This window comes from Apus apus, chromosome 4 (assembly GCF_020740795.1).
Source record: "Apus apus isolate bApuApu2 chromosome 4, bApuApu2.pri.cur, whole genome shotgun sequence".
Taxonomy (NCBI): Eukaryota; Metazoa; Chordata; class Aves; order Apodiformes; family Apodidae; genus Apus; species Apus apus.
Genome location: NC_067285.1, coordinates 3790847 through 3816893, shown reverse-complemented (window position 1 = coordinate 3816893; position 26047 = coordinate 3790847). Strand labels below are relative to the sequence as shown.

Sequence of the window (26047 nt, the reverse complement as noted above, 5' to 3'; positions counted from 1 at the left end):
TTAGGCAGAGGCTGTTGAATTTAACTTGGGAAGGTACCAAACGTTCATTTTTCTACCTTTTTTTAAAATCCTCCTGACAGTCTAGCTGCAGCACCCCTGTGGAAGACAGCCTTCAGGAAGGTGAGATTGTCTTTTGAGGGCTGTGGGTGCAGGTGGGCTGCCAAGGGGTCAGGTCCCTGTGGGCTGCTCAGCCCTCCTGCTGCCCCAACCCACAGGGACCCCGACCACCCCCATCTGCTGGAGGTGGGCTCAGGGCTGCCCCCCTCACTCCCAGCTCACAGCTGGGCCTGTGTTTTATAGCCTCCTTAGAGTGTATCCTGTAGGTAGGTAGGTAGGTTTCCCTTCCTTTGCTTCTGGAAGCCTACCAGGCTTGGAGAGCAAATGGGCTGGGTTGCTTTGGCTACACGGTGATGGAGAGATCACTCTATTGATGCTGCCCCCCACAAAGAAGGCAGTGTCCTTTCCTGGGGGGGGGGAACAGCTGTGATGAAAGTCATGTGTGTGAATGGTGGCATGGTTTAGCTTTGACTTAAGGCTCCTCCTCATCAGCAAATAACTTTCATTAGAGCATGGTTTCACCTTAGTATTTACTATGATCTGCTGATAATTACCTGAGAAGTCCAATTGACTCTGCATAAATATTAATTCAACATTTTTCAGGCCCTTTTTCCTATTATCTGGTTTCTTGGAATTTTCAGAGCTCCAGTATTTGCTGGGTTAGCTGCAAAAGCACAAAAAGGCTTTGTCTGGAGTCAGAGTGCTGACATGTAAAAGCCTGCCATGGGATACAAGCTGCCATTAGCCATTGAGGCTAATGAGCTAAAATCAGATTACAGTGATGGGGCAGAGTTAGCTATAGGAACTGTAAGTGGTCACAGGCTGGATGGAAAGTTTTTCTGAAGTGCTTAGAAGATAAAAGTCTTGCAGCAAACCTAAATGGGACATCACTAACACATCATTTCCCTTCTAAAGGCTGGAACAGGTGACTTCCAGAGTTAGGAACTGAAAGTGAAGTCCCTGGAGCTGAGATTCAGGCAGATTCCATTCAAAGCCAGAGTTTGCAGATTGCCTCTAGCAATTGCCCATCGTGGTGTTTTGTCATTTTTATTTTGCAGAATACCCCATGTGTGCAACTAGGGTTAAGACCAGGGCCCCAACAGTGACAGCTGCTCTCCCAAGCCACACGCCTGTTTTTTCCTTTAGGTTTTTTTCATTTGTTGCTTGTCTGTTGTGTAAATGTTAAGGCTGGCTCCTGCTAACCTGCTTACCATCCACCCAAATTTTTCTCCTGTAAATAACCTCTCTTCACCTTCTGGGTGTTACTCCTCAGGAGTCCCATCAGGTGGGAAACAACAGGCACCTGCCCCAGTGTCCTTCCTCGTGGTGCCTCGGGAGCTTGTCTCATTTTACTTAGTATTAATGAATAATCAAGTGCAGGTAACTACTGACCAGATCTTATCAGAGTCCACATCAAATGCACGTTATCTAGAAATCCAGGGCACTGAGTACAGGCATGTGGCAAATACACACCCATGGGGCACCCAGAAACAGCAACCCAATACTGCCCAAGGGAGAAGAGCCAAGTGAATATTGTCTCTGTGCTGAGAGCAGCATAGTTGTGGAAGCCTGAAGTCCACATCAGCCTAGAGCTGGTTCTAGTGATGTTAAATTGGGTAAAAAGTAGAAGTATAAAAAAAGGGGTTTGGTAGCAAAAGAATGAAGGCAGGTGCAGAGCACTGGAAAATATTTGTCCACCAGAAAACCCAAAAAATAACAAGACACCTCCTAAATGCTGGAGAAAACTCAGCTTATCCTCCTGGTGACTTTAGAGGGCTATTTTAAGATAGAGATGTTTTTACTTTGGTTTTACCTTGGTGTTGTAAATCCCAATCAGGGAAGGTTGGAAAATCACTTCTTGAAGTGTAACCAACTTGAAGGGTCATGTGGGTGGCAGCTGCCAGCCCTGTGGGTTTGAGGATCTGCACAGCCTGTGAGTTTTAGCCTCCTCTTTGGGAGCTGGATCAATATTTTCTTAGGTTTTGCAGCAGAAGGATGCCTAGGCAGCATTTTTTCAGTGCTTTTTCTTCAGATTCTTCGGCCTGGGCTGGAGTTAGCTCTCTTCCTCGGGATTTACCCCTTCCTGTGATCCACAGGAGGATTTGACACCCAGCTTTACAGAGCAGTGAAGCTGGCCAGTGGACTTTGCTCCAAGTCAGGGCTGGGACTTGGAGGGGACGTGGAGGAAAGCACACTCCCCCCTGTGTCTCCCCACAGGCAGCCCATGGTAGCTGTTCTGGGGACACATGCATGTCTTTTTCTTCTTTTTTAAGTGACACTGAAAAGTGCAAGAGGATGTAGAAGGGAGACATGGGTGGGAGTTGAAGGTTGAAGGAAACACCTTGTTTCTTAGGAGTAAAAAATATGTCCTGCATGTATTTGGATGTGGATGTTGTTCAGCTGCAAACGAGGAGGGTTCTGCCCCACTGTTATATTAGGTCATTACAGGACATCTTCAGCCTGTACTGGCTAGTTATTAAATTCAGATCTATGCAGCCATAAAACCTGCAGAGTATTGCATACATCATGAGCTACTCAAAAAGTAGCTTCTAAGAAAAGTAGTTTCTAAGAAACACATGCAATGTTCCTAAATGTTCTTTGCTTTCTGAAGTCATGCCCATTTGTGTGGACTTTGGGTAATTCCAGGCTGCATTGCTGTTTCCATCCAGTGTGAATGTTTGAGATGGGAATGAGGCACACAAGCAGGTCTGGAGGAAGGTTTTCCATCAGCTGCAGGTAGTAATTTATGGTGGGAAAACAACAGGCAATTAAACACCTTATATTGCTGAGCATTAATGTATGGGACTGTAAGTTAGAATATCTCCTTTAATGTTTTACTTAATGAAAATGAAGTCTCTGTCTTTATGATCTAGTAAATTCCTTTCCACACATGGGCTTACGTGCTATATTTCAAAAATTTCTTTATTATGCTTCTATACCCACATTAACCCACACACTAAACCTACATTTCAAGCTACTGTTTCATTGTAGACTGGGAAAACCAGCCAAGAGGATTGATTAGCCCTCCAGGGATTTCTCTGTGCTGTCTTGAATGCAGCTGGAAAGGGGTTGGGTTTGTTGGGTTGTTTTTAACTTGATAGACAAATATCCCCACCCTGAGATGCCTTGCAAGAATTTAGCAATGTGTGCAGAGAACAGTCATCTTGGCTGCTCCACTCCTGGTACTAAGTGATCCCTTGAAGTACTGTGAGTAGTAGATTTTCTCAAAAGTACCAAGCATGCTATGTAAATACACTTCATTTCATGCCAGGTTGGGTTACAGAAGCTGCTGGTCCACAGCTAAAACCAAAATTCGGGCCTTTGATTCTCTGAAGGATTCTCCCCACTTGAAGCTGTTGCAAAGGGAGGAAATTACAGAAATGCTGAAATCTCAACAGAAGTGCTGAGATAAAAGCAAAAACTGCAGGTATCAGGAAGGTGAAGCAGTCTCAAAGCCACTGTCTTTGTTTATTTGTGTTTTTTTTCTCCTCTGTTTTAAAACTCTAAGGTCTTTTGATTGGTTTAATGTTTAAGAAATGCACCAAGTGCAGTCTGGTGCTCAGGAATGTGAAGTACCCACCCTGAGCAGGTAGCACAGCAGCGGAAACTGAGCTGCTGCAGCAGCCTTACTCGTGCTTTGAGTCTATCATTAGAAATGCAGTTCTCTGCTCTCCCATGACTTGCAAAGTCCTTCAGTTTTCCCTTGGGAGAGGTCAAATACCAGCCGTGGGAAAACCTTGCCTCGTGCGTTGCGCGGGAGGTGGAGGTGTTACCCCCCCGGACCCTTGTTTTGCTCACAGCTCTTCTGGGCACCTTGCACAGTCTGATCATGGACTTCTGGGTCTTGGAGGTCGTGAAGAACTGACTCAGATACCATCTTAGCCTCATGAGGATGAGTGTGGCAGGGTCTGAAACCAAAGTGACAGCAGGGATGGTGCCCGGTGCTGTTCTGTGTGTGCTGGGTGTGGTATAAAACAAATAATGTTGGAGTCCTGATGATTTCTGTGAGCTCAGGCTGTGGTTTGCACGTAGAGATAAACTGCCACGAGAAGTGTCTAGTCAGTCTCACACAACCTTATTTCAATAAGCTATTTGGAAGTGGCCACAGTATTTACTGACCATTATATTTATTAAATTGGCAGCCAGACACTAATGGAGAAGATGGTGCTGGAGGCTGTGCAAGTTCAATGCAGGACACAGACCTTATGGGTTGCAACACCTGAGCTGAAGCCACATTTCCCAAAATGCTCAAACTGTTCAAACCCAAGTATTAACCCAAATATATAAGAAGGAATGGAAGGATGATCTGGGAAATTACAGGCCTGTTAGTCTGACTTCAGCACCAGGGGAGCTGATGGAGCAGATCATCCTGAGTACCATTCTGCAGTACATGCAGGACAACCAGGTGAACAGGCCCAATCAGCATGGGTTCATGAAGGGCAGGTCCTGTGTGACTAACCTCATCTCCTTCTGTGACAGAGTGACCTGCTTATTGGGTGTGTGGATGTTGTCTACCTTGGCTTTAGCAAGGCCTTTGACAAGGTTTCCCACAGCATTCTCCTTAGAGAAGCTGGCTGCTCCTGGCTTGGATCTGCACATGCTTTGCTGGATAAAAAATGGGTTGGATCAACAGCATCCTGGCCTGCATCAGGAATAGTGTGACCAGCAGGACCAGGGAGATGATCCTGCCCCTCTACTCAGCCTTGGTGAGGCTGCACCTTGAGCACTGGGTGCAGTTTTGGGCACTGCAGTATAGGAAGGACATCAAGGTGCTGGAGAGGGTGCAGAGAAGGGCAAGCAGGCTGATTAGGGTCTGAAGAACAGGTCTTATGAGGAGAGGCTGAGCGAGCTAGGGCTGTTCAGCCTGGAGAAGAGGAGGCTGAGGGGAGACCTCACTGCTCTCTGCAACTACCTGGGAGGAGGTTGTAGTGAGGTGGGTGTTGGCCTCTTCTCCCTGGTGACCAGCAATAGGACAAGAGGAAATGAGGTCAAGCTGTGCCAGAGGAGGTTCAGATTGAATATCAGGAACAATTTCTTCACAGAAAGAGTGGGAAGGCCTCCCTGCCTAGAGAGGTGCTGGAGGCACCGTCCCCAGGGGTGTTCAAAAAATGGGTAGACGTGGTGTTTCAGGAGATGGTTTAGTGGTTAGGGGTGGTAGGGTGGATGGTTGGACTTGATCTTGAAGGTCTTTTCCAACCATGATGGTTCTATGATTCTATGACTGATTAGTCAGTTGCTTCAAATCTGGATTGATTTATTTGACAACGTAGAGCAAAATTCCTGTTGACTTGACTGGGACTGCACATTTGACAAACCTCTTAGTAGACTTCAGGGGTTGGTGCTGAGCCTGCAGTACACATGTGCTGTAGCACACAGCAAGTGGGACACACCAGCAGCCTTCATCTGAGGAGCTGTAACTCAAAGCTGGAAGGAAGTGGGTATAAATCTTGCACTCTTCTCCTGGTCCAAGCAGAGTGCTGAGCGCCAGGAGCGCTGGGGATTTAATCCTTACACTAACAATGTTGGCTTAGCATACTTTCCATAATCCATTCGTAAGCACCAACGTCGATGTGGTTTGACACCTTGAAAAATGTGCTAGCTGGCTTTCCTCAGCCCAGCCCTGCCTCCTGTGTCCTGCCCCATGCAGAGTCCAGGTGGGGGAGAGCCAGGAGGAGCAGGAAGATGCCACAGCCGTCCCTGCTGGCTCCCTGCGTGGCTGCAGGAAAGCTCCTTTCCAGGGCAGCAGAGCTGCACGTTTCCTGCTGAGGCTTCCAAGGAGCTTGAGAGTGAGAGCAACAAGGCTGGTGAAAGGAGTAGAGGGAAAATCTTATAGGGATAGGCTGAGGGAGCTGGGATTGTTTAGCCTGGAGAAGAGGAGACTCAGGGGGCACTTTATCACTCTCTTCAACTACCTGAAGGGAAATTGTAGTCAGGGAGGGGCTCTTTTTCCAGGGGCTCTTTTTCCAGGCAGCTAGCAACAAGACAAGAGGGCACGGCCTCAAGTTGCTCCAGGGGAGGTCTAGGTTGGATATTAGGAAGTGCTTCCTCACAGAGAGGGTGATTAGACAGTGGACTGGACTTCCCAGGGAAGCAGTGGAGGCACCATCCCTGGATGTGTTCAGGGAAAGGCTGGATGTGGCACTTGGTCTGGCTGATGTGGTGGTGTTGGTCATAGGCTAGATTTGATGATCTTAAAGGTCTTTTCCAGCCTTGATGATTCTCTGATTCTGAGATACCTGGAGGGAGCACAGCCCATAAATGCAGCAAGTCATAATTCTTTGAATAGCTTCCCATCTTTGTGAACGTGATCAACAGAGGACATCTTGCATTTCCTGGAGAGAGGGAGCCCAGCCTAAGATCCCCATTGGCAATTAAAAAAGGATCCAGTGTGGGCTTCCTGTTGCTGGTCTCTACAGGATTGGGTGGTTTGGTGTTAGATTTAGGAGCTTGCTGCCCATCAGCTCCCTGCAGTAGCCCAGAGGTGCAGGCACAAGGCTTGCTTCATTACCCACTCAGCTGCCAGGCAGACCTGCCTTCCTCCTCACTGCAAAAAAAGCAGAAAGCAAAGCTGCTGATCAGCTCTGTCACTTGAGGTAGTTGACACAGGCTCTGGAAAATAAATAGCTCCGTGGGCTGCCACCTCTGGGGAGTCGTGTGCCAGAGAACTCAAAGGAGCTGCTGTCTGGGTGGTGTGCACGGGGCTGTTCTCCTTCCTCATGCAATCCCCACTTTTATAACAGCCACTGGCAGGGGCTGGAAAGAGTTCAGAATAATCCATGCAAATCTGTTATTTAAAGGAAGAAAATGATACCGTAGGAGAAGTTCAGCATCACCAAGTGAAGGCTGTGTTGCTGTAGGTGCTGTGCAGATAGAAAAGGATTGTCCCTTGTCCCAAACCTCATTGTCTTCAGTGCCAACGGTGCTGTGTGGATACATCTATAGGTGTGCAGATACTGGTGAAAGAATTTTCAAGGCAAATGAGGTCTCATCTCCCTGGCACAGCAGTCATGGACACGAAGGTAGGCAGACATTCGGAGTATGCAAACTTCCAAAGAGAAGATTATGAAGATCTCATTTATGGAGCAGCTTAAGCAAATGAGCCGTAATTTGGAATAACTGTAGCAAGATTTCTGCTTTAGAAGGGCCAGAAGTTTCTGAGGAGTATGTTTGAGTTCTTTGGGTGGGCTCAGTGTGTTCAGGTGGCTCTGAGCCCTTTCAGAAGGCATAAATAGAAATGGGCTGAGTCAAAGCTTAGGGTGAACTCCTGCCAGCTAAACCAAATATGTATTCCCTTTCGTTATACCAGTTGATAGCATGAGCATATTTAGAAACAGGTGGGTTCCTGGCATCCAGGAGCATAGTGAGGTTGGATGTAGTATTCCTTTCTGGTCTGGGAGGAGGAGAAGTCAGAGACCCTGTGGAGAGGTCCCACTGGGCCAGGGTTGCTGCCCGACCATGTCATTGCCTTGTCTGGGCTGAGCAACTTTGGAGCCAAGATGTAGAGCATTACTTAATTTTCCAATGTAGGAGCTTCTTTGGCTTCTCACATGAGAAAGGTTTTGGAGCAGGGAGGTGCTGGTTCCCAACATGTGCAGGAATTGGCTGTTCCTGCCCTTTGGAAGGAGAGCTGGCTGCATGTGTCTGTCTGCTTGGGTTTCCTGGGAGTGGCACAGATATCTCATAGTTTCATTCTCATTTAAAATTAAGCCTGATGTAGTGAGCACCACCTGAAGACAAATATTATTCTCCTTAGGGTAGCTCACATTCTTGTTTGGTGAGAAACAGTCTTTTACTGCTGCATTTTGAGTGTCTTATTTCAAGGGTTAGGCTACCAGTGCAACTTTGGCCTGATACTTGTTCAATTAAACTTCTCCAAACGGTATTTGAAATCTGAAATTTAGACTTCTTGCTTTTATAATCTGCAAAGCTCCTTTCTTAGCAGTGTCTGGATCTGCCAGAGTTCCGTGAATTGAATTTCCATGGGCTGCTTTGCAAGTGCAGAAGCCACCATTCACTGTACACATTTCGTATCAATTTTGTAAGCAATGGATTAAAGGACAGCAATGAAATATTCCCTTGGGTTAAGGTCTTTAAAAGTGCCTGTCAGAGTAAGATGCCCGAGCACCACTGAGCTGCACATTCAGCCCTTGAAATTAATCTTTCCCACTCTTGTAAGTCCCATTAAGAGCTAATGCCTCAGATGCATTTAAGTTGCACATCTGTTTGCATGTACGCACAAAGAAGATATTTATGTCCAAATTCTTTCTCAGGGGCATCTAAATTTTCTACTGAATTGAGTAAGGTCATTTGGCAGAGCCGTGCAGGGCATCAATAATTAATCCAGGCAGGCAGAGCTGTCTCACGGTGCTTGCAAACACCCTGTTAGACTGGATGGTTTGGCCAAGCTGGGGCAGTTCTCAGGTTTTCTCAGCAAGCAGCTGAAGTGTGTTTAACTTTTACGGGGGAGAAAGAGACTTGCTTTCCTTGAACACAGCCATGCTGAACTTGCCTTGCAGCACTAGGTGCATCCATGTGTCCAGTGCAGAACTCCTCATCCCCTGGTCCACTTCCATCCAAACGGTGAGAACTTACACCATCACTCCTGGCATATATCATTTGTCTCTACCCTGTGCTGGCAGACTGCAGTAATGCAAGAGGAAGGATTTATTTTCATTAATTTTATCTAAACTTTATCTAAAATTTAGACCAGACTCTTTACACCTTACCCTGACTGTTGAAGAATGAGTTCTGGGCCATCAACTCATCACCTATTTTAAATAGAGTCAATAGGGGGGGAAAAAAAATCAGCTTTTGAAGAGGGAATTTTCTATTTGGACTTGTTACCTATGAAGGTGGGATGAAAACCCTTCCCTTTCCCCTCGGAGGGATCTGTGCATCCAGAGGAGGAGGTTCCTGAAGAGGTTCAGGTGACCAGCCTGGGCACAACATCTTCCTTTTGGACAGACAATGCTGGATGAAATGGGTCTGGGCCAGTGTGATGGGGAAAACCGAGTGACCAAGGGGTGAATGTGCACCCCTGTGGAGCCAGAAGCACTTTGTGTTCTCAAAAGGTTGTTTCCTCTAGCTGTGTTGGTTGGCCTAATGGAGTGTCTTGCACAACTCTTACCACTATGTGCCCTCGTGGCATGGGGTGAGTTCAAATGGTTTCCACGAGGCTGAGGATGGCAGTCAGGAATGCAGTGACCCCCTCCACCTGCGTGTTCTTTGAGGAGCCTGATCAAGTATCCATCAGCTCGAGCATGGAGCAAGGCTGGCTTTTGAGCCATGATGGTTTAAACTTTGGATTCAGGGATGGATGGGACTGCAGCAGGTCCCAGCTCAGAGCCCACACAATGCCTTTGGCAGAGAAGAAGAGGAGGGGAGGCCTTAGAGCACCTTTCAGCACCTGAAGAGGGCCTACAGTAGAGCTGGGAAGGGAATTTTTACAAGGACATGGAGTGATAGAATGAAGGGCAATGGCTTTAAACTGTAAGAAGGTAGATTTATGTCAGATATTAAGAAGAAATTCTTTGCTGTGAGGGTGGTGAGACACTGGAACAGGCTGCCCAGAGAAGCTGTGGCTGCCCCATCCCTGACAGTGTTGAAGGGCAGGTTGGATGGGGCTTGGAGCAACCTGGGCTGCTGGGAGGTGTCCCTGCCCATGTAGGGTTGGAACTGGATGATCTTCCAATCCAAACCAGTCCGTGATTCTGGGATTCTGTGGGTCCGTCTGTGTCCTGTCCACAGCCTGTACAAGGACTATCAGGCATTTTAATCTCCAAAACTCTTGATCTGGTGTGCTCATGTGCACTGTGTTTCCTGAGAGAGAAAACAGGGGTGGGTGGAGAAAAGCAGCTTCCCGTGCCACCCGCTTCCTCAGCACCGCGTGTTGGGCCGCTCAGCGCGGTGTGTCCTGCAGGAACAGCAGGAACTGGGATTATTGAAGGGATCATTTACAGCTGGTGTGAGCACAGGTCCTGCCTGTGAGGAGAAGGACTGGAAATACGTGTGTTGGCTCTCTCCCAGGCTCTGTGTGTAACATCCACGGAAGTTTGCCCCTGCCAGGTCCCAGCTTGTGATCTGTCCTGCTCACCGCTCTTCCTTTTACTCTTTTATTTTGACCAAGCATCAGTTGCTCTCCCTGAACCACTTCGTGTCTGTGGTTACAGTCACCATTCTGACCCCCTCCTTGCTCCCTGGTGTGATGTCCTGCACCATATCTTGGCATGTTCCAGTTTTAAAAGACCTGGTAGGAGTCCTGGTAGAGCAAACCACAGCAGGGACACCAAATGCTCCCCCATGCACCTATTTTAGCCTCAGCAGCCTCCTCCAAGCAGTCATTTCTGGAATTGTGTGTCTGAGCTCATTAGCTGGAGCATCACCATGCGGCCAGCTGATTAGAAACAAATTACCACAACACTCCACATTAAATTTTCAGCACATGTATGTTTGAAAAGTACAAGTGTTCACCCCAGGAAGTGCCTTGAAATTCAGAAAAACAAAGATCTGGGGAATGTTTGATAGCATTTGCCAAGCGTTGTTTGGGTTTTTTTTAAAGTAATTTATGCAGGAAGATAATTCCCTATCCCCTCAGTCTCAGTATTTTCCTGTATGTTGAGGTATATTGCCTGGAGAAGTGTTGTACCTAAACGGGTTGATTCTGCTCATAAAACTGGAGCAGTTAACATAAGTGGGGACAATTAAGCCCACAGACTCCCTTCAGATGTCAGCAAACAATTTGCCTGTACATTTTTACCTGATTGTGGATGCTTGCATTTAAATGAGTCCCAATTAAACACAATTAGCTGTGTCTGCAGGTCTGGGAGGCAGGAGAAGAGCAGTGGAGGATGCTCATTTGCTCTGGCATGGATTTGCTTTCCTGGGGCTCTTGTAGGCGTGTTGGCCAGGAGGAGATGGCAGGACAACCTGCCATCTATTCTCTTTCTATTCTGGGAGAGTTCTGGGTGTGACATGAGATATGGAGTCCAGGTACAGGATTCCCTCAAGTTCTGGGACCTGCTCCAGTGCTGGGTGTGTTGAGTGGCTTTGGTGCAGGTTTGTTTCTCATCCTAACACCAAGAAGCAGCCATTCATCAGCTGTGTGCTGCCAGGCACCAGGATTTGTTTGGGTTTCCAGTGCCCAGCTGATTAAACTGCACGTTTCACAGAAACGAGAGTTTCACTCGTGGCACTGAGGAAAATTATTGCATCTGTCCAAAGAAACCAGCAGTGGTTACAGTGTCTGTTTACGTTCCTCATGAAGAAAATCTTGTTAAACTCTGTCTCACGTATTTTACGGCCATGGTAAGAGCCCCTGATGAAAACAGTGTCAGGAGAAGTGGTTTCAAGGGGTTTTTTATCTAATTGTATGCAGCAGGAGTATGTGCTTTTTAACTGGGGAGCTGGTGGGAAGTGTGTGTGGTGACACAGAGAGACCCCGGGTACAAACAGAGGGAGAGTTTGTGGGATGGGGTTTGCTGTCCCACAGAGAGCTGTGCTGCTGGGGAGGTCAGTGATGGTGGGAATCACAGCCTTATGGATCAGATTTGCCAGCTGACTGCAGCTCTGTGTGCTGGAATATGAGATCATTTGTCTTTTTCAAATTCACATTGGTGCCTCACTTTGGCCCTGTGTGCTATTTTTCCTACCCCCCCTATTTTAAAGATCCATGTAAAAGCTAATTTTAACCTAGGATACTAATTGTGTGTTGATCAATCCCTGTCAGCTCCTGTTCTCTGAAGTCAAGTTTCAGCAAGTCTTGGGTTGAGCTGGATTCTAAGGCTGTTTCCATCCCTGTGGCCATGACTATCCATGTCAGCTACCTCCACTTTGACTTTTATCTGCTAAATATTTTGTCCACGTAGTAATCCAGCTGTTTCCTTTTTGTTCTCCATGTGTTTTGTTGGAAATGAGCTCAAGTGAGGTGCTTGAGTCATTCATAGAATCATATCATAGAATCCCAGACTGGTTTGGGTTGGAAAGGACCTTAAAGATCATCCAGTTCCAACCTCCCTGCACAGGCAGGGACACCTCCCACTACACCAGGTTGCTCCAAGCCCCATCCAACCTGCCGTTGAACACTTCAACCAGGATGTGAAGTTTCCCAGGACAGATGACGTGGGGGTTTGGTGCCCAGGCTCCCCTGCCTAGCTCCTGGTGGGGCGTTTGGCTTCCAGCTCACAGGACATCTCAGACCCAGCCACGTTTTCCTTTGCAGATGTTCTGCAGCTCCCATTCCTTTTGCAGAAATGATCCTACCACACAAGCTCGTCTGGTTCCAGCTGCCAGCAGCATCCAATGCCTGCCTTGACCCACAGACTGAACCCAGAATCCCAACTGATACAGGAAAGAAGGGTTCACTAGAAGTCTGTGTTTTCTGGCGCATCTTTCCACCCTCTCCCTAGCAGTGCTCTCTGCTGCTTGTATTTGCCTCATTCACTTTGAAGACTCACAGTAGTTCCTGCAGAGGACAGTGCAAACCTTCATCCATCACAGACATTCAGCTGTATCTGGATGAATTCTTTACAGATCCCTGAGCAGGTCCAGGCAATTCAAGCCCATCCCTGATAGCTGAGTCTAGGTAGGGGACTTAGCTTGTTAGAAGAGCCCTGTCCAAGTGGAAACCTGACCCAGACAGTAAGTGAATCTTCTTTTTCTTGCAGTAGCTGATTTTTCACTGCCTCTCATGATCTGGGATTTGTTTTTATGCTTCACCAGGAGGAAGCCATGGCTTTCTGCTCATCAGTAGCCCTCATACCATCCTGGAGCTTCTCTTACCAAGTGACCGAGGGAAGAGTTAAAATCTCAGAGGCAGATCTCTGCAGCACCCTTCTGCTGCCTTCATGTCTTAGGCTGAAACATTGATCTGAACTAACCAGTTTAGTCTGGGTGGAAGATCTGGCTCAGAGCACATGGGGCTATAGATAGCTGCTCAGCTCCTGCAGCACTGACAGTGATAAATGTTCCCTGGGAGAGGAGGATATTTAGTCATCTCCTGAGGATGATTTGGTGGACAGGAGTAACTACTGAGCCTCAAGACATCTGTCCATGTTGCATCATGCTAATGATACTTCATATCTTTATTGTGTTGTCATGCACCAGTGGGTTTGGGTGGCTTCTTCTGTTGAAGAACATGTTCCCCTGACATTGCTCTGTGCACAGAGGGGTGGGAACAGACGTTGGGTCCCTGAGCCCTCACAACATAGCAGAGACCAAGATGGACCATCCAGGATTCCAGAGGATCCCTGTGCAAAGCCACTTCTTTCCCTGACCACTTCATATACCAGCAAGGTGGCCATGAAGAGACAATGTAGAAATGAAGTGCCACATTCCACAGTGAGAGAGCAGGAGGCTGTCATGGCCCAGCTTGGGCTGGAAAATGTTCCTTGTGTCCATGCCCAGGCTGTGATGCTCAACCACTCCAAGGAGCCCTGCTTTACTGAAGAGAGTCTTTCCCAAGGCTGTAGTTGATTTTTTACAAGCAAGTTTCTGCTCTGTCCAAGACTGCTGACAGCTCAATATTCAGCTGCACAGTATCATTTTCTGTCATTTTGATTTATGTTCTTCTCTGCAACCAGAGTCCCATGTGAAAAAAAAATGATCGGAAGGAGTTTATCTTAAAGTTAGCTCAATGCAAGTTTCTTCTTCAACTGGCCTAGCAAATCCAATATATTTTTAAGAGTGTTTTTTCGTATTTCTGGAATTTGAAAAGGAAAAGTACTCAAAAGTAACCTCTGCTGTCACTTTTGGGTCCTGCTGTTGCGATGTCTGCCATCGTGCAATGCAAAGAGTCATTGTCATCAGGAGGAGCCAAGCTGAAGCTGTGAGCGCAAGATCTGAAGTGTCCACCTGCACCTGGTGGCCCTGTCCAGGGAGACTCTGACACACCCAGGCAACACCCAGGACATCAGGGCTGAGCTCCAGAGCACAGTGCTCCACTGAAGGGCATCTTAAAGCTCTCAGGAGCAGGGAGTTTCCCCTGGGAAAAGCCCAGCTCCCCCAGGGGAGAGGCTGGCGCTGAGCCACAGTCTCCACTCACTTTGGGTGGCAGAAGAAGGGCTCATCCTCCAGCCTCCTGGGCTTACCCGGAGGTTTTGTGGCAGAGCTCTCTCTTCTGCCTCACTTCTGGCACCCGGACTTGGGCTCCTGAGTTGTTTGGCTGCGTTTGGAGCATTGCTTCTTGGCATCAGAGTTGGGGGATTATTGCTTGCAGGGTCCTTCCAACAGATGCTTAAAAGAGCAAAACTGAGCCAGGGAGGGGAGGAAAAACCCATGGCTTGGCTGCTTGTGTGCAGTGGGAGAGTTACAGAGCGTTCTGTGAGACAAAGGACGAGGCCACATGAAACAGCTCTTGGAGTGGCACTGACAGGAATAAAAAGCTCTTTGGCAGGGCCCTAGGAAAAGGCTGGAGAGCAGGGAAGTGTGTTTTAGTCCAGTTCTCTGCTTTCCTGCAGAGTTCAGACAATGGTATGGATTGCCTTTTCCCCCACTTCGCAGCGATGAACATATGGATAATCTAAGGCATATGACATGTCTTGAAAGTGTAACTCCAAAATGTGCCACGGGCTGAAATGAAGTGCCCTTCCAGCCCAGGGGTAGGGACAGCTGGTGTGGGGACAGCAGTGTCATGGGGCTGGTCCCCCCGCTATAGGGAAGTGGGGTCCTGGCTGGAGCCAGGCCAGGCAGGAGAGGCAGCAGCTGAACTCTGGGCTCTGCTGCACCCCATCTGCTTCAGAGGGGAGGGCTGGAGCAGCTCTGCTCTGGAGACAGGCTGGGAGAGTTGGGGTGTTCAGCCTGGAGAAGAGAAGGCTCCAGGGAGACCTTAGAGCATCTTCCAGTGCCTGAAGGGGCTCCAGGAAAGCTGGGGAGGGGCTTTGGATGAGGAAAGGGGGGACAGTTTCAAACTGAAAGAGTCTTAGATGAGATATTAGTGAAGAAATTCTTCCCTGTGAGGGTGGTGAGACCCTGGCCCAGGCTGCCCAGGGAAGCTGTGGCTGCCCCATCCCTGGCAGTGTTGAAGGGCAGGTTGGATGGGGCTTGGAGCAACCTGGTCTGGTGGGAGGTGTCCCTGCCCATGGCAGGGGGGTTGGATCTAGATGATCTTTTAGGTCCATTCCAACCCAAACCAGTCTGGGATTCCTCTCATTTTCTTCTGGATAGCACAGGTAACATCTTATTAAAACAACTCAAACCCTCCTGTGGTGAGCGAGGCTGCCGACCTACAGCACAGCCAGCTGAGGGGCACGGTGGGGTTCTCAGCTGTAACCCTGTAGGGTTACAGCAAAACCCCTGTGGGGACTGCAAATCAGAAGAGAAATAAGCAGGCTTGGATGGAAAACAGGGGTGCAGAAGAGAAAAATGAAGCCCAGGTCCACTCCAGGTGTCCTGTGGGCAGTTGGGCAACATACAGGGGTGAACTGGTAGGTCCCCTGGCGCTAAGATGGGTTTTAACCTCTCTGGAGCCAGGGTTTGGTGGCTGGCCAGGCTGTCTCTTGTCATCATGTGTTATTTGGATGAATGGGTAAAAATACCCTCTTTTCTGATTTGTTTTACTGCATTATGAACACACACACACACACACACACACGTGTATCTACACCCACCCCTTCCACAGCAGACAGCAAGTGTATTTCCTTGACAACTGGCATTTAGCAGCTGAGCTAGAGCTGGAGTTCTGCATTGTCAGCACAGGTATCAATTACAAGATGCTTTTAATAGATCAAAGAGGGAGGGATAATTTAAATTTTCTTGTGGAAGTGTTCATTTCCAGCAGTTCTTAACATTTTCTCCTCATGTATAAGCGAGGAAAGAAATACTTTTCAGGGTGTAAAATGGAAAGAAGTTTTGTCCATTACCTTTTTTAGTTCTCCACTCAAATAAAAGATTATTGCCAAGAAATTGGTGTTTTACCACATGCCACCCAAGGTGTTTCTGTCTTCATAAAAGCCCCTTGCTTGAATCCTCAATAATCCCCAGCCAAGGGATGGATACTTACTGGATTTTTACTTTATATTGGAAGGTTTTTCTCCATTGTATAATACAGCTTGCTTTAGTAATTAAATTCTTCTTCAGTTGGGGAAAACATAATTACTGTTCTTATTGCACCTTAGCCCTGTAACAAGAAAAACTTGGATACTCAAGGAAAGGCCCATGGAATAACCTTCTGCCTTTTAAATAAATACTTTAGTAACACCCAATACCAAGGAAGAGTCCATTGCACAGATCCATCACCCCCCTGCTAGACATGGCTTTGCAGGTGACACAGGGAGAGCTGAATATCAGGGTCTTTTCTTTTTCCTAGTTGCATAGTGTAACTTTGCAGGCAGTAAAATCTGGAGCAGTGTGGGGTCCTGAAAGAGGCCGTGCCTTTGTGAGGAGCTTGTACACTCAGAGCACAAAGAGCTGAAAAATGACCAAAAAGGAAATAGCCCTGGGGAACTGAATAGTGCTGGAACTGAAGAAATAATGTGGTGCTTGTACAGACAAGTGCTCACCAAATTCTGCACGTCATAAATAATAATTATAGTCTCTCTTCCTCCCATGCATCCGATGGGAAATGAATCTTCCCTGCTCAGAAAATGGCCCGTGCTAAATAAAGGTTTGTCCTTTGCAAGGAGTGAAAGAGGTGGGAGGTGGATGTTAGGGCTCCCATCTCTTTCCCAAAGGAAAGCCATTCAGCATATGAAGTACATATGTTTTCTCTGCAGCAGCTGTTGGGTTTCTCAGCCCAAAAGCCATCACAGGGCCACAAAGTTTGGAAAAATTCTACCCCCCTCCCTAAGAGCAATGCATCCCTGCCTCATTAGGCCAGAACCTTTAATTAAATCACTGGCAAAAATGGCTTTGAGCTGCTCTGCTTTGGGGTGGTGACTTGTGGTGGAGGGTGAGTCTGACCCTTCTCATGGTTGTGTCTGAAACCACCACTGTTAGATTGGCAAGAAGGTCGTGATCCTGCCAAATTACACCCTGGCAGAGCCTTCCCCTTCACTGAAGCTACGTACAGACCTGCTGTGTCTCGAGGTCAGAAGTGGATTCTCCTCTTTTTTACCTGTTTCTGCAGAAAAAACAGGGGATAATAATTATTTGCAGAGTTTCACAGGGCTCTGGGCTTGCCATGAAGTGTCCTCCCAGCAACTGCATCTGATACTGCTACTGCCTGAATGAAGAATTGCCATGTAAAAGGCAGTGCATTAATTTGGATTAATTAGTTAATGATATAGAGTGTCTTTGCAAACTTTTGCCCAGCCCAGTTGTGCAAGGACATGGGATCTACCATAGCACCCAGGAGAGACCTGGGTATGGGGGAGATAGGGACACAAGGGGGGAAAGGGGGAAAAAAGAAAGAGAAAAGGGAGGAATGTGAGACCCAGGCTCATCCCAGAGTGCTCCATCAGGGGCCACCTTGGCTGCGTGTGCAGCAGGAGGATGGCTGGGGATGTGGGACCTGGTTGGGAGCCTGTCCTTGCTAACCGTGCCCGTCTCCTCCGCAGGCCTTGCGATGAAAACCACCCCCACGTGAAGCCCGACGCCTACGTCAACAACCTGGCTGAGGCCGTCGACATTCTCCTCCAGCAGCTGTAGAGCCCCTCTGCATGTGCCTGGGGAGAGGGAAGAGGAGCAGGAGGCCTCACGGGCAGCCCCTTCCACCAGGCCACCTCTCCCAGCTCCACCTGATAGGAAGAGCCCCAGCCTCCAGCCCGGAGCGGTGAGCACCGCGTCCCTCGGCGTCTTGGGTAATGATGCCCTCAGCTCCCCAGGGGAGCACCCACCTGCTCTGCTCTCCTCCACCACGTCCTGAACACCTTCCCCTCCGTGTTGTGCCCCTGCCAGGGCAGGTGAAATTGGCTGTCCCAGAAGTACGGGGCTCTTCCCCAGCTGGGGCTGAGTCTTGTCTGCCCCAGGGGAACCCTGAGGGTGCTGAGGGGCCCCTGACTCCCCCTGTGATGCTGGGGGGGTTTGTACCCCCTTTAACTCTTTGCTCACACCAGGGCTCCAGCCCTGGGTGGGAAATGGAGGGGACCCAGCACCCCTTCATGAACAAGCTGTGCTGTTTAACTCGCCCTTTCTGTGCTTTTTGGGGTGCCTGAGGTGGGATGGGGGATGTCCTTGAGGGGCGACGGTGGCTACCAAGCCTTGGGCTGGGGTGCTCTGTGGGGTCCCGTCTGTGCCCCTGGCTGGGTGGGGCGGGGCAGAAAATCTCTGGGGAGGGGGACAGCCCCTGCCCCCTTGGCAAGCCAGTAATCGAGTTTCTGCCACGTTCAGCCCCTGTCAGGCACCGCCCGGGGTTAGGGCTGGGGAATCCAGGGACACTGCAGCACATCGCGGAGCAACTGCTGCTTCCTGTCGGGAATAAACCTTGTCCTGCCCATCTGGCCTGGGTGTCCTTGTGTTCAGTCACATCAGCCCTGGCAGGGATGCCTGCTCGAACCTTAGGCCTGTGACGGATCACTGTGAATTTCTTTTTTATCCTCTAATTCTTCCTTTTTGTTCTGGCACACTAAGCCTATCACTTCAATCTGATTAAGTTCAGGCAGATAAACATCCTGCCATCTGTCATGAAACTTTTTAAACTGTTGCTCACTTGAGGAAATGCAGCAGTTTTCCTTTCTGGTTTACAAAGGCTGTGGGGTGATACTACACTAATTTAGTTAACACCCCATGTCCACTTATCCTGCTGTGGGCTCTTGCCTTGCTTGGGTTTAGATTTGATTTTCAGGGGTGGGCCATTATCTCTGTCCTTAAACACAAAGCACGAGGTGCCACCTGGCACTTAATTGTTGATTTGCATTTTGCTGTTACCTCCTTGGCTGCATTGCAGCTAAAGAGCAGCAAGCATCAGGCTTGGGAGGGGAGGCCTGAGAGATGTCCCCTCATTGGGAGGGGTGGCTGGGGGACCATCACATCTGCCTGCACATGAGCATCATCAAATACCCATTTGTTTCTGGCGAAACCCAAGCCTGGGATTTTCAACGTGGACACCTTGATGTAGGGTCCCAGCTGGGTGCTTTCCCAACCCATTTTTGGGACCCCCACCCCAGAAACCATGGAGATGCCAAGCAGGCGCAGCCAGACCCCCTCTGGGAGAGGGGAGGCAGGTGGGGCTCCTGCACCCTGCTGTGCCCCATCCAACCCCAAGGGGTGCCACAACCCCAGGGGCTGCGGTGTCCCCGACACCCCCGATCCTGCCGCCGCAGGGACAGCACAGAGAGGCGAGACACCGGCCGGGGGTTATTGAACCAGGAAGCTTTATTTACACAGTAAAAGTAACAAGCAATTTCCTGAGACTGAGCTGCTCTAGTGCAATCAAGTCATGGAGGGGGATGAGGGGGCAGCCTGCACCGGTGGGGGCACCTCGGGCAGCCCCTCCCCAGGGACACGCAGGTCCCGCTGCGCTTGTGCAATTGCCAGCGAGACATGGCTACTACAGGTCATAGCTTCAGAAGGCTGTCTCTTTTTTTTTCTTTTCTTTTTTTTTTTGGTCCTTTTTTTGTGTTTGTTTTTTTTTTCCCTTCTCCTCTCTTTTTTTTTTTTTTGGCCATCCTTTGGATTTCTTGACCGTCACACCCACGAACGCTGTAAAGCACTGCTACAATCCTCTAAGGTCCTACATCAAGTCCGTTTGCCTGTTCAGCCAGGAGCTCTGAAAAAATGCACTTCAACCACAACCGTATGGGCCCGACAGGCTGCGCTGGAACGTGGAAAAATTACAATCTATTTTACAAATACTTCCTTTTTTGTCTTTTGAATGCAATCTTTGCACAGAACAGGCTCCAAGAGCTACATCTGCACCCACCCTGTGCACGCATTAAGACTTTTCCTATCAAAATCCCTGGACAAGCCACTGAGTCTCTTCACAATCATGAGCCTGTTTTGTTTTTTCCTAGCAAGGAATAACATCCCTCGTCTGCATATTTAACATCACATTCTGGCAGCCGGCAGGAATTTGATGGGAAGTGGGGGGGGGGGGTCCCCAAAGCATCCCTGTAACAGGTGAAGTCCTTTACAAACCAAGAGCAGGACCCCCCCAGGGGGGATGCCCTGCTCTCCCACTCTGGTCACAGGGCACGCGGATCTCCTGCTGCCAGGGAGCGGCGCCACTTCTGATTTTACAATCAACAGGATGTCCCCTGAATCTGAGGCACATGCTAATATTATATTTAATATTTTTAATTACTTTATTTATATATATTTATATATATATATAAATCCACAAACGTTTTACCTCTACAGAGAGAGAGAGAGAGAAAAAAAAAATAATGTAAAAAGTAAGGCTTTCTTAAACTGAGAATAAGTACACGAAATCATACAAACCCAGCAAGGAAATACCCAAGAGAACCCCACCGTGGCCTCAAAACCGCCGCTAACTGTAGTCTGTGCCTACGCTAACGTGCCCAGGATAAGGCCATGACTCATTGGAGAAGCATCTCTAGTAAGGCAAACAGGTTGTGCTGTGTGTAAACTGAACGCTACGGCGAGTACAGCTGGGTAGTGGTCCACTGGTCACCTTCCTACCAGGGGGGTTAGCATGGCACCGGTAGCAGCCCTTGGAAAGAAAACAGAAGCCCTTAGGAATTACAGCCCCCCCCCCCCCTCTCCCCGGTGCTGAGCCCACCTGGAGCTCTGTGGCAGCAGCTGGACATGGATTTGGGTGAATTTGCCCTTTTTCGGTCAGTCTGGAGCCTGGCAGCTGAGGAGGTGCCTGTGGCCAGCAGGAGCTGTGTGCCCCGAGAGCGGGGACACGTCGGTGCAGGGGGAGGATCAAGCATCAGGAAGACTCCAAGCCAAGAACCGGCAGCGCCTTCCACTCCAGGAGGGCCAAGAACGAAACCAGGACCTATCTTCTCTTAAGCGATGCATCAAGCGACACTTTAGAAGAGCCGGAGGGTTCTCCAAAATGAAAAGCCATCCCTGTCATCCCTTCCCAAAAAATCCTTGGGGCTGGCTCTGCCTGCCAGCACCCGGCCCGGAGGGAGCGGCCGTGGCCACCGCGGTGCCAGGCTGGGGGTAAAGCTATCGAACAGCTGAGGGGTTCCACGGTGAGGGGAGATGCCGCGCGCATCCCCAGCCACCGCAGAAAAAAGTGCACTAACGTAACCAGAAATGATGAGTAAAACCTGCTCGAGTGGCTCTCGGCCCTCGCTGAGTTACAGGCTCCAAAAGCTTTGCCAGGGGTGGGTGCTGAGCCCTGTTAAAAACATCACGCCTTCAATTGCCATTGGTATCGGCGACTTTCTTGGTTTTTTTGTTTTCCTGTCTCACTTTTATGGAGATCAGGAAGTTAAACCCTGAGCTTGAGGGAACCTGCAGAAGATGCTGGGAGCCACTCGGAGCTTTCCTGGAGCTTTAAACCAACTAAAAATTAAAAAAGAGGGGGAAAAAACCCCCACAAAAATGAACGTGTCCTTCTACACCTGCTGGTCAACGGACAGCTTATTTTTACCAAAATAGGATTCCTATCGTACAAACATGAGGGTCACCACTTTATCCGTGCTTCTGACAAGGCACAGGAAAAGCTTTCAGTGCTGCTACCTGGAATTTTCAGCCTTTCTCCAGCTGACTTGTGTCAAGTAACCCCATGGCGGGCCTGGGGCGTGCAGCCCTTCACAGTAAGACAGAGCCACGTCCCCAGGGTGGCAGCTGTGCCCTGGGCAGCACAGAGAGCGGGGCCGCTGGGCAAGGGGTGCACGGCCCAGCCCCGCTCAGAACTGGGGGTTGGGAACCTCAGGAAGGGTGGCACCGAGCCCGATCGGGGCGTCTTCCTGATGGGATGGAGAGAAGGGATTGATTGGAAAGGGAAAAAAAAAAACAACATAGGGAAGGTTTGAGCATCCTCGGGCAGCGCCCACCGAGCGCTGCTGTGGGCGCTGTCCCGTGCGGGCCGGGGGTCCCTTTAATTCCTCACCAGGAAAAATAAAAAAAAAAAAAGAAAAAAAAGTAAAAAAATCCAGCTCTTACCATTGTTACATCGAAGCAAAACACTTCACTTGTGATTTCCCCCTGCCAGGGACCTGGGGAGCGAGGTGGGTGCTGGAGCCATGCGGGATGCGGCCCGAGGACAGGGGCCGCAGCCGCCCCCGCAGCCCCCAGCTCGGGCTGCAAAGCCCAATATTCTGGTTTTTCCCCCACACACACTTTTTCCAGTCCCACGGGCTGTGGTTTCTCCATGTGCATCCCCTTTTAACAAGCGCAGGCAGGAGGCAGGGGAACCTGGCAGCCCCATCAGCTGCAACCCCACGTTTGCCAAAGCCATTTCCTCGCTGGAAGGCGAGTTTTCTGGCCTTCCCTGCGCCTGGTTTTCCCAGCGGGACAGGCAGTTCCCTCCGGCCGCTGAGCTCTGGCTACAGTAGTTAACAAAGGATTTCAAGATTCACACGCACGCGGATTGCTCCAAATACCTGATGAAATTTTGGCAAAGCTGCTTCATCCCCTCCAGCTGCCCAGAGGAGAGCGTTGGGCAGGACCCCAGCGCTGGCAGCGGGGAGCCCCCGACCCCGGGTGGGGGGAAGAGGACCCCGCTCCCTCCTCAGTTGTTTTCTATCTGCTCGATGTCTATCTCTCCATCCAGCTGGAACAGGCTCTCGGCGCTCGTCCCGCCGCTCCGCCACGCCGTCCCGTCCTCCTCCTTCCCGCCGCCCTCCTCCTCCTCCTCACAGGAGAGGTCATCCCGGCTGGTCCGGCACTCCTCAGCTCGGGAAGGTGGTGGCTCTGGCACAGGGGTGCAGGCAGGGGTCCTGCCCGGCATCACCTCCGGGGAGCTGGGGGCCGTGGTCCATGGCTGGGGGCCGGGGAGCCGCTGGGCGCCATCCTCGGCCCCGGCGCTAAGGCTGGTCAGGCTGTTGAACGTCTGGCGGTTCTGCAAAGGCAAAGGGGCAGCTGAGACAGGCGTGGAGACAGGGACTGGAGGGAATCCTGGAGCTGTGATGGGCTAGAAGCTACACTAGGGGAGCTGAGAGTCCTCCTGACCCTCCAGTCTTCCCAGCAGGAAGCAAGTGGATCAGCAGAAACGCCCCACTCGCAGCTGCCTGGTCCCCGCTGGCTGGGCAGCCCCACCTCCCCATCCATGACAGCTCCTGCAATGGGGGATGGCATCAAAACTACCCCCACCACAGTCTGGATTGGTCCCACCACCACCTCCACCCCCACGCCCTGTGAGGCAGTACAGAGCTGTTTGCTGAAAATCACAGAATCCCAGACTGGTTTGGGTTGGAAGGGACCTCAAAGATCTTCTAGCTCCAACCTCCCTGCCATGGACAGGGAGACCTCCCACTAGACCAGGCTGTACAAGCCTCATCCAACCTGCCCTTCAACACTTCCAGAGATGGGGCTTCCACAGCTTCTCTGGGCAACCTGGGCCAGGGACTCATCACCCTCCCAGCAAAGAAATTCTATTCTCTAAGGTAAACGTATCCTCTTTCAGGGCAGATTTAGATTAGATACTAGGAAGACACACCACAGTAAAAGCAGTTGTTGCAGGAGATGACACAGAGGCTGGTGTGTCTGAAAGAAGTTACAGCTGCCCAAGGAGGAGGTGGCCAGTGTCCAGGCTGGGGAAACTACATTTCACATGGCCTTCAATCTCTGAAACCTTCCAAAATCCCACAAGCCCATGTGAAAATACAGGTATGTGTCCTTTAAAAACCCAACTGCACCAGTCCCCACGTCATCCTTCTCCTGTTTTTCAAATGCAAGCTGTCCCTCTCCATGTGTGCTGCCTTCTAGGGCCTGAACACATAACAGCTTCAAGCACAGATCTGCACGTTGTGGTTAATGGACAACTTGTAATTACCACTGCACTTGGAGAAGGCCTGAGGACATGGGAGAAATATTTTCTAAGTGCTTAGAAAAGTTTGCAAGCATATTTACAACAGTGATTTAGGCACTTGAAAGCCCAAGTCTGCAGGAAGTCAACAGCCCTCTCAGAAGTGCAAATCCCTTCTACAAACAAAACTCTGGCACTTCTGGGAATGTTCAGTTTTCTCCTGCTAATCAAGCTCATCTCTGGTGCTTCCCTGGGCTTGGAACCCAGGTCCAGGAGTGCTGGGTGGCCGCAGGTGGACAAGAGCATCCTGTGAGGATGGAAGATGCTCTACAGTGCTTTGCAGAGGGAGATGGTCCATGCTTGTGATGATGAATGAAGGGGGATGCAATGTGAAGGGTAACTAAACAGGTCCATGGCACACTCTTCCCATCTGAACACAAAGTGCTTCCAAGCTTGGACATGCCTCGGAGAGCAGCCATGAATGTACTTGACTTCCAGGGAAACTTTGCATTTATTAGACTTTGGCAAGATGATCAAGCCAAGAGCCTCATTTTCCCTGCTCAAACCCACACTTTGCTGCCACCCAACATTTCCCACCTACAGCCTTGAGTCGTTCCAGGTAATATTTTTACCTTCCCTGTCAGAGGATGGAAAAACCCTCCGGAGGGCCCAGCAGCTCCCAGTGCTGCCAGGGCGGCTGCTGGAGGAGGCCCATGTGCGGGGGCCGGGCACGGGCGCTCCCTCTGACGCAGCTTTGCTGGAGCTCACCTTGGGAAGCAAGTTCTCACAGGCTTCAGGTGCCACAAAATCCCAAGCCTCACCTCCCCAGCGGGGGGGACAGCTGCCACACACCCTGTAAGGGGACATTTTGGGGGAGGGTCCTCCCAGGATGGTGGCCAGCATCGCCTGTGCCGGCTGTAGAGCCAAGGTGGATCAGCCACAACCATCAATGCAGCGTCTGTTCTCCACCCATCATGAGGTCTTTTGCTCATTTTTTATTTATTGGGTGAATTTAGCACGTGCTGAAGTGCTGAGCTGGCAAAAACGGGCAGTCAAGTCATCTATTGACACTGGCCAAAGAGCAGTTTTGGTGGCACAATGTGGTGCTTGTTCCCCATGGCCAGGCAGCCCTGGGCCCCCTCCCGGCCTCTCCACAACCTCGTCCTTCAGCACCAGCTCGAGAAAGGTGTCGGGCATCCCAGCTGCTGTTGGTCTCAAGGAAACCAGGAATCCCGGCCCCTGTCTGGATCTGACACAGGTGGCTTTTGGGAGATGCTCCTGGCCATCCTGACTTCTCCCAGCAAGCATCAGTAACGTGCCTTCCACCTAAAACACTTTGCTCATAAAAGCAATATCCCATTTCTGACCGTTTGAGGTGCTGGTTTATCTTCCCCTGCCTCCACCTGAAGCTGCAGCAATCCAGTGTTCCAGGCAATCACAAAATCACAGACTGGTTTGGGTTGGAAGGGCCCTTAAAGATCATCTAATTATAACCCCCCCTGCATGGGCAGGGACACCTCCCACCAGGCCAGGTTGCTCCAAGCCCCATCCAACCTGCCCTTCAACACTGCCAGGGATGGGGCAGCCACAGCTTCTCTGGGCAGCCTGGGCCAGGGTCTCACCACCAACACACCAAAGAATTTCTTCCTTATGTCCAACCTAAATCTCCCCTCTTCTGGTTTGAAACCATTCCCCCTTGTCCCGTCTTTTCCTGCCCTTGTCCCAAGCCCCTCCCCAGCTTTCCTGGAGCCCCTTCAGGCACTGGAAGGTGCTCTAAGGTCTCCCTGGAGCCTTCTCTTCTCCAGGCTGAACAGCCCCAGCTCTCCCAGCCTGTCTCCATGGTACAAGTACTTGAGCATGTTGACTCATTCAAGTATGAATCTGCTCTTTGGGTCCCCGTATGGTACGAGCCCGGGCCCCAGAGGGTTAAACAGCACACAGGAATCAGATGCCTGTCTTGGGGACACAATCAGATTTTGTCTGTCTTTGGGTCAGACACTGCCAAGCTTTGTTTGCGTTTCCAGCCCTGTCCTCCCATGTGAGTGTGAACAAAGGTACAGCGCCCAACCCTGTGTCCCTGGGCCCATGGGGAGATGGAGCTGGGAGCAGGGGATGGACCTGGGAGCAGGGGATGGAGCTGGGAGCAGGGGATGGAGCTGGGAGCAGGAGATGCCAGAGCACAGTCCCTGGGTACCACGGGGCCCTTCAGCACTCGGAAGCCCCTTGCAGGGG

The 26047-nt window shown here is 50.1% G+C and overlaps 2 protein-coding genes across 3 annotated transcripts in view; one reads left to right on the top strand and one right to left on the bottom strand.

Moving 5' to 3' along the window:
• Positions 1–18424, top strand: part of LHPP (phospholysine phosphohistidine inorganic pyrophosphate phosphatase) — an 83151-nt gene extending 64727 nt beyond the window's left edge. For both annotated transcript variants that reach the window (XM_051619674.1, XM_051619673.1), the window contains one exon: positions 17547–18424. In XM_051619674.1, the coding sequence (XP_051475634.1) occupies positions 17547–17558 (12 nt within the window). In that variant the 3' untranslated portion in view covers positions 17559–18424. The remainder of the gene's footprint in view (positions 1–17546) is intronic.
• Positions 18425–19284: 860 nt separating this feature from the next.
• FAM53B (family with sequence similarity 53 member B) overlaps positions 19285–26047 on the bottom strand; it is a 40197-nt gene continuing 33434 nt past the window's right edge. Inside the window, exon 5 of the mRNA XM_051616715.1 lies at positions 19285–22909. Within this exon, the coding sequence (XP_051472675.1) occupies positions 22580–22909 (330 nt within the window). The 3' untranslated portion in view covers positions 19285–22579. The remainder of the gene's footprint in view (positions 22910–26047) is intronic.